This window comes from Tachysurus vachellii, chromosome 8, assembly GCF_030014155.1.
Source record: "Tachysurus vachellii isolate PV-2020 chromosome 8, HZAU_Pvac_v1, whole genome shotgun sequence".
In the NCBI taxonomy this organism is placed as follows: Eukaryota; Metazoa; Chordata; class Actinopteri; order Siluriformes; family Bagridae; genus Tachysurus; species Tachysurus vachellii.
This window is the reverse complement of record NC_083467.1, coordinates 18,321,581-18,335,587: the sequence shown is the minus strand read 5'-3', so window position 1 is coordinate 18,335,587 and position 14,007 is coordinate 18,321,581. Positions and strand designations below refer to the sequence as shown.

The 14,007-nt window shown below is 38.3% G+C and overlaps 1 protein-coding gene across 4 annotated transcripts in view; it reads right to left on the bottom strand.

The window, feature by feature from the left end:
* Positions 1 to 14,007, bottom strand: part of bmpr2b (bone morphogenetic protein receptor, type II b (serine/threonine kinase)) — a 52,264-nt gene that overhangs the window by 25,570 nt on the left and 12,687 nt on the right. For all 4 annotated transcript variants that reach the window (XM_060876717.1, XM_060876719.1, XM_060876718.1 and 1 more), the window contains exons 2-3: positions 1,337 to 1,519; positions 1,050 to 1,223 (exon numbers count right to left, since the gene is read on the bottom strand). In XM_060876717.1, the coding sequence (XP_060732700.1) occupies positions 1,050 to 1,223; positions 1,337 to 1,519 (357 nt within the window). The remainder of the gene's footprint in view (positions 1 to 1,049; positions 1,224 to 1,336; positions 1,520 to 14,007) is intronic.

Here is a 14,007-nt window from a genome sequence, read left to right as displayed (position 1 = left end):
TTAAACATATAATTAATGTACTTTCATTATTTAAAGTGATATTTTATATCTTTTTTTCCATAATTTATAAATATATATTTTTATTTTCCTAAACTGTGCTATTGGCAGAAAAATAAAATTTGGGTCAAAACTATTGTTCAGAATTCATTTATATCTGCTGGGATTTCAGAGACCAGAACTCATGGCTTTATATAGACAAAAGTGCAACAGTGACAAAGCCAAGAACAAAATGTCAACACTGATTTGAGAGCTTCTTATTGACAAGTGTGCAATTAGTAGTACATCCAGATTTCTTTTATCTAGAAAACGGATTGGAGGGGGGGAGGGGGGGAGAGAGAGAGAGAGAGAGAGAGAGAAAAGAAGAAAAAAAAAAGATTTCTGATTTCTGGCTTCTGTGCATGTGGAAAGAGCTTAGACCAGAAAATCAACCTCTCAACCACGTAATTTGATTGAAAAATGTATACTTGATGAATTACACACCAGAAGGCTGTTTGTACAGCATGTTTTTATTCATGAGAGGCTTTCCAGAGTGAAACCAGTCAATCTTTCCTCCCTAATCTTTTTACCTGGCTATGAGCCTGAATTCATGGTGTTATATCTTCCTGCCAAATGTTGAGAGCAATAGTTTCATCCTTGACCAGGGTTGGTTTTATTTTCATACAGAAACATAAATCCACACTCAAATCTATCCTACTATATCACATTTATGTTTTCTTAATGCCCAAAAACATATGAACACACTCAGAATGACACCCTAAACATTTTTATTTATAAATACAAATCTTACTCTTGATGTTGCAATTCTTACAAGACAGCAGACTGACTTTGCTTATGCATGTAAATATTGCATGTTTGTATGATTAAAATAATAGTTTAAATATTGTTACTCTCTACAATAATGTTCATATGCTAATATGCTAATAATGCTAATAAACATGTTATCACTTCATGGCTGATTAAATTAACTGATCGTTCAAATCAGATGGTGACTTTGGTGATGCCTTGTGTGCAGTAAAGAAGTGTGAAATTGTGCGGAAAAAGAAACTTACGTATAGTGGCACTAGTGGGACTGGGCACCCAGTTTTCAGTGAAGTTCACATTGCACATGTTTGTGCTGCAGCAGCAGAAACGATACGTGCCATTCTGGATCTGTGATGGCGTGTTTGTCACCACGCAACGGTCGTCATGGCAATCCTGCTGGTCGCCAATGTAAGTCCAGCAGCCTGTGATCAAATGTTGATGACTGTTAGTAAGTCTGAGCAGAAAAGCACACATAGATCACATATATGCTACTATAAGTGTCAGTTACGAGTAAAAACAAAACATGTGTATTGACCTTGTTTGACCAGGTGAATGTCACCGTCATGGGTTTTCTCCCAGAGACCGTAGCAGCGGCTGCTCTTGCTGCACAAGATGGTGTTGTTCTCCCGTGACACAAGCCAATCACCAGCGACACTCTGCTCATCAAACTGCTGGTGCTGGTCAGTAAATGCACACTCCCTCTCCTCACTCTGAGCAGCTGCAGAGAAGAAGAAAGAGCCACAGATCATTTGACTGGACTCAGTTTTCCTGTAGGCCGACTAGAAGCACTTCTTTATAATAAGGTCAATCAGGCTAAAGCAGGAAAGCATTAAAGGCCAAATCTAGCACAACAGTATAAAATCTTAATCGCATGTAGAAGCAAACGTCTGTTGGTGGTCTGAACACCTACAATGGAAGCCAAACAAGAGAGCACCGGTGTCCTGCTCTGCACCTGCTGAGCCCCATAAGCAAGAAAAAAAATAATAAGCCGCTTTCAACAAATGCTAACAATTCAAAACGAGCAGGGACAGCTGTATGAAAACGTGCCGATTTCCCTAACGCAGTGTTTACAAGCCAGATGATGTATAGATTTGTGCTTCAGCAATGATCGTGTTTCTCAAAATTCAAACCTTATAACTTTGATTAGGGCAAAAGCCTACATTAGCATACATGCTCCTCATTGTTTGCTGAGAAATAAAAGGGGCTTTCAGGCAGTGTTTAATTCTGACCAAAATATATGCCTGGTGATAAAGGCACTGTGAATCTGGTTGTCCTTATTTCCATACACAGCCATGTGAAGCTGTCTGCATCCTGATAACAATATCTGCTGCAGCTGGCCTACACTCACCCCACCTGTACCAAGCAAATTTATCCACACACTTTCTCTGGCCTTTTTTTTCCTAGGCTACTCCCCTCCCATGCCACCCTTTCTTTATCCCTATCATGCAAATAGCCAAGCCAGAGTTAGCGAGGGGAAAAAATTGTAGTGGCAGTCGTTTATCAGCCTGGGTGAAGTCATAGAGCTGTGCCATTATATCGGGAGCATTCAGACAGTGAGCAGGGAGGCGGGGCTGCTTAAGCGTCCGTCCTGTACTCCTCACACGTTATGAAGAACGCTACTTTATAGATGCTGAGAAACCAGATGGAGCAGGGGAAACACACAGACGCACACACACAAACACGAGCGAGAGACAGAGAGAGACAGAGAGAGAGAGAGAGAGAGAGAGAGAGAGAGAGAGAGAGAGAGAGAGACAGAGAGACAGAGAGACAGAGAGACAGAGAGAGAGATTCATGGACCCAGGGGAGGGCTTTGTCTGCATCTCCACAGGAGTGAAGTCTGAAATGGCTGCACCAGCTCCTCCTTACCAGGGTACTGCATCTGCATCACCGTTATCACCCCCTTTAAACCGCCACCGACACACACAGACACACAGACACACTGAAGGGCTTGCCTTACTCCACAGGGCTGCTCATTATACAGACTGAGCTTTAATGTACACAAGGAGAAATTCACAGAGGCGACTGAACTGTTCACAAAAAGGAGGTTGACAACTTCTTCCCGCTAGAATGCTGTTCACACGAAGGTAATATCACAGCAAATCATGTATGTATGTGGTTTCAATTTCAAAAAAAAAAAAAAAAAAAAGTTTGTCTGACCGTCAGGCCGTATAATAAGTCATCATTATGTAATGGTGATCCTCATGATACGTAAACACACCTCTAGGCTGGAAATCAGGAGACAAAAACAGAGACACAATTATCACATGTTTCATTTTCTTTCCACTAACCAGTACAACAGGGTGTGATACATGATCTGCTAACCAAACAAAACATTTTGTGTGTTCCACTTGCTAAATGTTAATTCTCTGCATGTTATTTATTCATGCATAAAACATTTAATTTAGAATTTACAGTTGATATTTTCTATAGTATAGAGAGCCATGTTTATGGTTTTCTCCAAAACAGAGAAAGACTGGTAATTTGTTTTTCTCCCCCGATGGTGACGTGTACATGTTAGTTGGTGAGCTCTAGGCTGTGTCTTTGTTGTGGAAGCAGAGAGGGAGGTTATTAGACGCAACAGTTTCCTGCAATTTGGGTGAAAAGCCATCAAGGAGCTCTGGAGTTGAGTGCTGAAGAACAAGGCAGCTTTCACACATGTGTTGCTCTCCAATCAAAAAAAAAAAGTTATAAAAAAAAAAAAAAAATCATCACACAGCTTTTGCTGTCACTCCAAGAAAACAGGTTCCAAATAACTAGATGCATGTGAAAGACAATGTCCCCTGGAGAGGGATACGGCACAGAACACGATAATTTAAAGACACATTGTGCTGTTTCTTATAAGCCAGGGTACTCTATTCTGTTTAAAGTTCGTGAAGTTAAATACAATCTGCCTTCAGAAATTTTTATATTTGTATCATTTCTCTTGCCCAGCTCTAGGGGGCATGATGCTCTTCCTAACCTTGGGAAGGTAGCAAAGCTGATATGGCTATGAACAAGGGAAGAAGGGGGGGTGTTTTTATTGTTTTGGGGCAGGCTGTACTAGTTTAGTAATGCCCTGCTACTGTTTATACTCCCGCTCAAGGTTAGCTCTGCTGCAGATCGAAGATAACACAAAACTCTGCCTTACTAAGAGCTTCAGTCTACCCCTCCTCCTCCTCCGCCTCCTCCTCTTTCTTACTGCTCTGTTTGTATTTTAATTGTTTGTAATGGAAGGACTATTAAGCAGTCAGCACTGCTCTGTGGCCAAAAAAAAAAAAAAAAAAAAAAAACACACAGAGTCTTTTACTGTAACAATTTCAAACAAGAAAAGGGGTTAAACCCAAATTTGAGTACCAATCATTATTATTCTATCCAAATGCGAAGCAGCATTTGCCAAAAAAGCCAGAGGGTCCATGCCTATGTGCTTTATTAAGAGCTGTCTGGGGAGTTGGCACAGGCTTCATCTCCTGCAACACTGACTCCAGGTTGTGGAGGTGCCAGGCTGGCACTCAGACACATGGCAGCAGGAGGGTGCACTTTAACCGGGGGATAGAGCAGAGACCTCGCCCTTTGATATGGACTGGGGGAAATAGAAGAATTAAAGGAAGGGGAAATGTTCTGCGTTTCCAGGGCCATCTGCTTCCACACATGCCATATTATATCTAATATTAAAGATAAAGATGGCACACGAATGGTATTCGTCAGATACAGATCAGATACAGGAAACCATTTTTGAACCTTTAATCAAAAAAAAAAAGGAACTGGAAATATTTACATGTAAGAGATACATAAGAGAATTTGTTAATATCAATTTTATAATTTACTATGAAATGTTAGCAATTTTAAAGACCAAAGATATCAGATTAGTATGGGCTGACACTCAAGCTTTCAGTATCATTTAATCTCTGATTAAAGACAAATACACAGTAAGTGATTAAAGCTGGCTTTTGTTTTTCATTCAATTTTTTAAAAAACAAGTTTTAAACTACTGAAAATCAATCTCCCTGCAACAAATGAGATCTAAACAGAACAATGGGATGAACGAGGCAGTTATAACCACATGGTGAATCAATGCTTTAACCACAGACTGATAGACATCTTGCACTATGAAGAGTTTTATCATCAATTACAGCCTAAATCAAACCAAGCAACATAATGTCAGTGTGATCCTTGAAGTATCGCTGAAACATGGCTACAATCTGCAGTAAAGAGGAGAAGGAGACATACTTATTCAGGTACCATAAGTTATTCCTTCATAGCAATGTATGCAAGATGGTGATCACTTTCCATGCAAGCAGATAGAGGGCATATAATTGTCTGGCACACCTGTTTAAAGTTTATAGCTTAGAAAGGATTGGAGATAGATTTCCCATCAAAGCACTACTCAGCAGTCTGAATTGCAGCACAAGCTCTACTGGAACAAACAGTACAAACTTAACAGTGATGTGCAAAATCACTGGAACATTTCTCATGAAATGCATGAATTGTACACGGAGTAGCAAGCTGCAGTCACTGCATTGCTCAGAAACTGGAATTTCTCCAGCACACTCTGAAAGAATGCTTGACTGTTATCAGCCATAATACACCAATGCCATGACAGCCAGCAATGGTGAATAATTCCCAGAAATGTCAAGAATGCCAAACCAAATCGTCTTTATTTTGGTTCTTATTTCTGAACATTAATACAGAAAGAGGAGAAGAGTCTAAGATTATGCTTTTTTTTTGGTCATTTTTGGTAGCTCGAGTAGCCGAGTCCCGGATTTTCCTAGTTTGGAGCCTATGGAAAGCATGTTCCTGTTACTCTGACTAGCATCTTTGCTTTCACTTATCACATTGTGTGTAAACTAGTACATTTCATTACATTTACAGCATTTAGCAGACGCCCTTATCCAGAGCGATTTACACTTTTATCTCATTTTTATACAACTTAGAAATTGAGGGTTAAGGACCTTGCTCAGGGGCGCAGCAGTGGCAGCTTGGTGGACCTGGGATCGAACTTAAAACCTTCCGATTGGTAGCCCAACACCTTAACCACTAGGCTACCACACACAAGTAACGGTGTGTTGGCCTAGTGAGGGCCTCATAACAGCTCTGCATTGCACCATATTTTGTTAGGGTTTGCCAATGTTTCCAGGTCACTGCACATTTTATCCTGCTAGTGATATGGCTTTAACCTAAAATGACGGCCCCCGGAATTTCTGTCTCTGACACTGAAATGACAGCCTGTCATCGGACAGTCTTTGTAAATGCTAAGTACCCATTCATAGTGCCTTACACGACAGTCCCAGCCCAAAAGACCACTGGAACGGCTCACAAATAGGTACTGTAGTTTATGATTACAGCTTCATTTCTGAAAGGATTTCAGTAAAAGATGCATTACTTCTGTCATCTAAAGTTCTTGAGTACCCAACACGTCCTGGTAGTCTGTGGGTGAGAGGAGAGATAGGATATAGAACAATAAATATTTTAAAGAGTATATTGGACTAGCCAAACATACTCAACCCAAAAGTATTTTTTTTCCCGTCATACTAAAACCAGATCATCCAGTTGACATTTTAAATGTGTGTTACCCTTCCTTGACCCATGCTCGTGGTAACTGAAAGACACACTGGCCAAAACCAAGATCACCAAAAACTTTTTTGCCAAAAATGTACTTTTTTGTTGTTGTTTTTGTTTTATGAACTCGGTGCATTAAAAAAACAAACAAACAAAAAAAAAAAACGGCAAAGGTCGACAGCAAAGTTAGGGAAGGAAAGCTTTAAAAAAGGCAACTCACTGTTGGAAAAGACCAATAAATAATTGTTTATATTCTCAATGTTTACTCTGGTGAACAGCTTAAAACTCTCCATATTTGTTACCTTTGCAATCAGAGTTTGTGTGTTCAAGTCTGAAGTGCTGAAAGATGCACATGCTTTTTTAAACCTAAATGCAGATGCAGAAAGAGCATACATCTCAATTTAAGCACAGGGATGACTTAATTTAAACAAGATCTTATCATATGAGATTTTGTATGTGCAAATAAAAAAAAAAAAAAAAAAAAACTTTTTTAGATGTTGTTCTCCATAAATATAAACGGTTTCACACCGTTTATGTCACAGGAACAAAGAGCAATAAACACATTCACACAGACAGGACACTTGCATCTCAGCTACAATAAGTACATGGACTTTAGCCAGTAACCCTTAATATGCATCTCCTGCCTTCTACTGCTTACAAAAGTTAAATGAATTGATGTTAAGTTTGCGCAGATGAAAAAACCTATATTGCCTGCTGAGACACTTGCATCACAGAGACCAGTGTAGTATAACTAACCCAATTTGTGGAATCATACAGTTATATTGGCAAAGCCACTGTTTCCCTATGGTGAAAGCAGTGCTAGAGAGCCTGCAGGCAACTCTGCCTTGGGCAACTCGCACCACTTGGATATAACGACTTGACGCAGTGCTCTAAGTACAATTAAAGTTAACTTTGAACCTTGGCCTCTCTAGAGAACCAGCTAGAAGAACAGTTGCTCTCAAGTCCCTGACGTCCACTCACTTCCCGCCATCATGTTTGTTCCCCCTCTACTGTAAAAGATGACCAAAGCTAAAAGCGTTTTCTGTTTGTAATTTAGATCCATGCAGATTGTTATCACTAGGCAAAATCTATGTTTCCAGACATGTCTTTTTTCATGTGGAACATCTTCAAGCTGGTGATTTAAAATAAACAAATAAATAATGCAAACTAAAACAGAACATTTGCACTTGAATGTCCATACTGATAATTTAAATTCACTTCATTTCTAATGCATTGAGACAAGATATATTCATGCAAAGTATGGTGGCCAACTTTATAATACAAATGCAAAGCACTGACATTTCATTTTCCGTGTCCAGTAAAACAATTCCAGTTCTGTTATAATAAAAATGTAATAACAATCCTTCCATTTGTGATTGTATTCTCGTTCCTACTCAGCAAACTCACTCAAGTGAAAAGGCCTTTTGTTTTTACATTCCTGTTTGCACTTGCATCAGTGACATTTTAATACTTAAGCATTAGAGATTAGTTTATAGTTATAAGTGGGTTTTCTTCATAATGGTGCTTCATGTTACCACTTTTGAATAGTGCTTTGGACTCTGAAGGGATGAGATGCATCGAATTGGAACTTTACACAGAGAATAAACTCATTTCTTCGTCCAATTGTCTTTAAATATTGTTTTCAGTGAGATCAGTTAGACTGCTAATCAGAACAGTGTGTGTAAATAAAATGTCAAGTTTACGCATGGCTGTGAGAATGCTTTCTGAATTAACGTTGCTAGCATTGGTCTGACCAGCAATGAATAATTTCCTACTTGCATTGTTTCTGCCATGGAGGTAGACCCATCAATGCATTTCTGTGAGCATGAGAAGGGAAAAAGCTTGATCTAGAGGTGGAATAGCAGTTTGATTCACTTACATATAAACTACAGCATGAGGGTTGGCCTGTTTCAGTGGCAGTGAATATTTAAGTTTAGTAATGGTTTGTACCTTACACAACTCTAAAGTGTTCTTCCTCAGAAAATCATTTCCTAAGAATAAACACAACCTCTGGGCTAGGGCTGGGCGATAAAACGATAACCATATGTATCGCGATAGACACGTGATCGATAGCGATAAAAAATGTGCTCGATTAGACGTTCTATATTTTTTATTTATGCCTTAGTTTTGATACTTTTATAATAAATTTTTTTGTTTTTGCATCTCAGAAAAGCGTTCATTTAAAGCCCAGAATGTTTGGCACTTAAATGTACTTAATTCTTCTCAGTCAACTTTGTCATTGTTCACAGTACAAGTACAGACAGAGAAACAATGGGTAATATCTAAATGTTTATTTTTGCTGTGTGTATTGCATACTATGCATTTAAAAAATAAAAGTTAATTTTTCTAAAAAAGGAAACCAATTAGTTATTCATTTTAAGAGACCCGTCTTATTTTCTCTTGTATATTTAATATCGCTCTTTAATTAAGCAAAAATACATTTTATCAGATTACTCCATTAATTGATGAAATTTTTGGTAGAATACTCGATTACTAAAATATTCGATAACTACAGCCCTAATAAGTCTACAAAAATATACTTGAATAGTTCAACTTCAAGTATGATTAGAGTAAGAATAACTTGAGTTACTTTTTCATATTTCTGCAGGTTTTATATTTCAAACAATGTTACTGTAGTGTATCAGGTTTGTGTTTTATATTACAGATGTATCTCAGTCTACCTCAGTTTTATTTATGTTTACAAAACACTGCACATATTTTAAAACACTTTATTCACCAGAAGGTGAACAGCTAGTGAACTTCCTAGCACTAAACTTGCACTAAATTCCCAGGTTTCTCTATGTTTATATTTAACACTTTGCACTATTTTATTACACTTTATTAAGCATTTCTTACATTTTCTACCTTAAATGTTAAGAGATCATTGTTAAGTGTTCATTGTGACTTTAGACTTATGTTTACATTATTTGAGTTTTCCTGGTTGTTAACATTTCTGTCTTAATAACTGAGGGGATTATGATCAGAGGAAGGTTAAGTTTAAAATAAAAATGTTTAAATGTAATATTTTTCTCCTGGTCCTTATTTTAAATGGGCCAATAATTATCGATATCGACTGATATGAAACACTGATATCGTGATACAGTTTTCGGCCATATCGCCCAGCCCTACTCTGAGCTTAGGTGAAGTGGTGAACATTAGGTGAACATTCAGGGTTGCTGACACGGACCCTTAAAAAAAAAAGAGAAAAAAAGATAAAGAATCAGGTTCTGGAGACCACGCTGATCTTTACACAGAGGTTTTCAAGTCAGCCATTAATCACTCAGCATTAGTACAAAATCTGCAACCTTTACTCTGCAATAGAATTAAAAAAAAAAAAAAAAAACAGTAAAATATATTTTATAATTTTAGTATTCAAAACTAGAAGACATTTAAATTAGTTTATATAATACACAATCTCAATCAAGATTACTGAAACAAAGACAATGCACTCTGTACTGTAACACTACCACAGTGCACTCACAATGAAGACCCTGAAATTTCACACCCTCAGTGCAATCCTCTTCTCTAAATACCAGACAGCTGTACTGTGGATGTCTGGGAGTACAAAGTTGGGGTCGCAAAACATTTATTAGAGGAAACAGCTCTGCCTGTCTGAAGCCATCCCTCTAATCCAACACTCGGCTCAGCTTGATCATTGTGGGCTCCTAAAACTTCTTTGGCCAGCAGTCCATTAGACTCCCCTGGCCTAAAGACCTACACGGCTGAGTGCACTCTGACAAATCAGACAGAGCATCAGGGTTTTATGGCTGCTTTGGTAGGTCAAGGTCGAGAAGAAAAAAAGAAAAAGAAAAAAAAAAAAAAAGCTCCTTCTCCGACTACAGAATATAAACAGAGAGCAAGGGAAGGTCATATTTAGGGTTGAGAGACATTTCCAAAATACATTATTAAAGTGAAGAGGAAGAGGCAGCCATAAGTGGACCATTAATGTGTGAATAATAGATGCCTCAATTTGTACCACTACATAAATTCAAATTTGTGTTAACCGAACTGACATTTCAACCAAACACAAACACACACACACACAGCACACACACAGCTCACACAGCACACACAAACACATTAGTTTAGTTTAGTTTCAGCACACACAAACACATTGTTCACATGCTGAACAATGGCAGATATGAACAAGAACTTGCTGCTCTACAGAGATCAGAAAATAAAAGCCTGTGTCCAGAGTGTTTTGCCATCCCATCATTCAGCTTGTCACCTAGGCAACAAACATCACCAATCCAATCTCTGTCTCCAGGTGAAAAAAGACGTATTCAGTTCCTCGTAAGCAGCTTGGGTGTGAGCACATATAAACAATGAATATGTCTGTATATACAGTGTTCTTGAAAGTGAATTCTATATGCCTATAGAACCCATGTCACTGTTTTAATACTTATCGTTTAAATAATTGTTCTGATTGACATTCATATTCTTTCAAAACTTTAAGATTTTGACTTGAATGTGCCTTTGTAACATTTTTTCCCACTGAAGCTGGCACAGACCCAGTGCAGATGTTGAGAGACAATGAATCAGACAGGGAGACAGATTAGTGCTGTCTGTCTGCAGGGTGTCGCTGACATCAGTGAGAACAGAAGGAAACACTTTACTTGTTCATCTTATGTGCATCACGTGAAGCAGCACTAACGGCTACATACACACAATAGACGACGTTAAGACAGGAATTCAACAAAAAAAAGTTCCAGTTACAAAATTCATATAAGCAACCAATGTGACAAATGGTGACAGCCATAACTTTAATAATTTTATAGCCAAAAGTATGACAATAAGTGGTTGTTGTTTTTTGTTTCACTTCACATTGACCTGTTCAGATTGTACAGCGAGAGAAATGTCAGACAGCACTATAAAATCCATTTTAGGCAGAGGTAATAAGCATATACTTTGTCTATTCATCTTAAATCAGACTGGTTTTTATTAAAAAAAAAAAAAAGAAAAACAGAAGTGACTTACTGCTAATGCAGTCCACATAATAATATAGAAACAATAACAATATAAACAGGTCTACATACAGCACGAGATCAATCACCAAGCCTGTCTTTTTTTTCTTATTGTGGCTATATTCATAAAAAGCTGAACAGTAGAAAACATAAGATTTAACAATTATGTTCAGAGATAAGAGAGATAAATCTGATACAATTAAAGATATAATTACTGACATTCTTTTTGAAGGATGATAAATTTGCTGCCTCAGGTGATAAGATAACTGTCTAATTAAAATTATTAATGATGAAAAAGGATACTTGGGCATGACGAGATCAGAATATTCTCTTCATACAAGCTTTATGTTTGCGCTCCTAGAGAATTGTGGATTGGATTGTGTGTTATCTGGTGTTCTTCATCCAGTCACTGTGGCAGCTCAGTGACTGATGCTCAGTGACTGAACACTCCATGCTGAGCTGCCTGTGTGTGGCTGTGAGGTCTGCCAGAGATGGACATGGTCTGAAGAGTACGAATCGCAGGCATACAGAGAGCAGCACCTGCTCTCTCAGCCAGCCATATTCCTCCATCTGGAGACAGATCACCATCCCTCCATCTCTCCATACGCTCACCAATCTGTCCATCTTGTTCTACTGACACTACCTGAATGGCATTTATGACTAACTATTCACGGCTACGCCCACCGCGGTAGCAATTCGAAATTATTCCGCTGAGAAAATGAATCAAGCTTACAATTCGCAAGAAGGAGTTTTATCTACGTGCATCACTTGAGACTACTGTGAATTGGGGAAAAATATTGTTAAATAAACAAAATTGAATCCAAGGCTGGTAATAAAATCTGCCTCATTTTAGTCCTGTGCCAGTTTCCACTCAGTGTTGGTGTAATGACAGGAACAGAGCCCAAACCTTAACTTCACTAAACACCTTTGGGATGAACTGAAACGCTGACTGCACTCTAACCCAACCTCACTTATGCTTTTGTGGCTGAATAAAAAAAATAAATAAATAAAATACAGATGTTAACTTCCAACATAATCCAGGCAAACTAACGACTCAGCATTTTACCTTTAACTGGATAAGCTAAACTTTGACAGACTGGCAGCTTGCCATTCTCTTCACTTTTGGGAACTGCTAGAGGAAGCGATACATGACACCATTCACACCAGAAGAACTGTATTATATTAGAACAACCTTCATGCTAAAAAAGATTATATTCAACATATAGCCTCGTGCTGGGTGTGCGGATGAAGAATGAAGGAGCATAAGTCATGCCATGAAAGAATTTCCCATCTAAAACACTGATCAGCATTTTACAATAGTGGATATACTAATTGATCCCAACATAGAAATTAAATAATTAACATCCTTATCGTAAAAACTATTTTAGAAAGGACAAGATCAGTTGTTTATCTTGGTTATCTTGCTGGTCATACCTGACATTAGCCCCATTAAACCCATCTTGACAATAAATTTTACCTATAACTTTATTGTTTTACTGATGGCTCATCTGTGTCTCAAGGCCACTGTGTACTAAAACAACTGTTTGTGGTGCAAAAGAAAAATGTCAGCAAAGCTGCTATCAGGCTGCAAAGTGAAAAGAACATGAAATCAGCCCTATTTATTTAGAGATTTCCTAGCAAAAGTGCTTCGTCAGATGCAGTACATCATTAAATTGTTCTTTACTTCTCCACCTTGATTCGCTTGAATCACCTCTCGCTTCTCTTCCTGTGATGATAGGAAAGGGGAACTGGGAGCCATGATTGCTGCGTGAAAGTCTGCGGATCACGGCCTAAAGCAAAGATTAGAATTGGATACACACAAGACAGGAACAAAGAGGAGGGGGGAAGGAGTCGCTCACTTTTCAACCGCAGTTAGACAATGTGCACTCATCGAATGCACGTGGGAAAGTGACACCATCCAGAAATGACCTGCGTCTAGAGTAGCAATGTCAGAACCCAGCTGTTTTAAGATCATGTTTTCTATCCCTGCATTGTGACTGAAGTTACAGAAATAGATCAAAGACAGCTTTCCTTTACCATTGGTACTAGCAAAAGATGTGAAGGGCCTACAAAAAGATCTCAGACAAATAAAAAGCCATGAGGAGGTCACTGACTGGCAGAAGGACTTCTAGCAGTATATATACACATTACAAGATATATGACAAAAGACATCATCTGACTGCAATGAAACCCGACAGTATACCTCAACGTAAAGCAACAACAACAAGGATAAGATTAGGGAGCAAGAAGCCTTTTATCCACATTACTACTTTTCCTCTGTAAAAACAAAGCATTTAAATTAAAGCCAAACTCAAACTGATGATCAACTAATAAGCTAAATGTTTTAGATTTAGGCAGAATGTCTTTTTATGATTTATTCACCCCATCCCAGGCGTATTACCAGGCTCATGCCCACTGTTCCCATGTTAGGCTCAAGATCCAGCACAAACCCTGACCTGTAAAGCAGTTCCTGAAGAAAACCCTGCAAAACCTACATATGCTGCTCGCTTAGATTCATTTAATTAGGATTTTAACATACATAAGAACTTGAACCTAACTGAACAGACATACAATAAAATAAAATAAATGCCCATACAGCTTGTATTTGCAGAGAATAAGTATGCCATAGAAGAGAGAGGAAGCCAGTGCTGAGCCTACTCTACAGCTTTATGGACAGAAATTTGAGCTCTATGGCAAGCGGCTACCC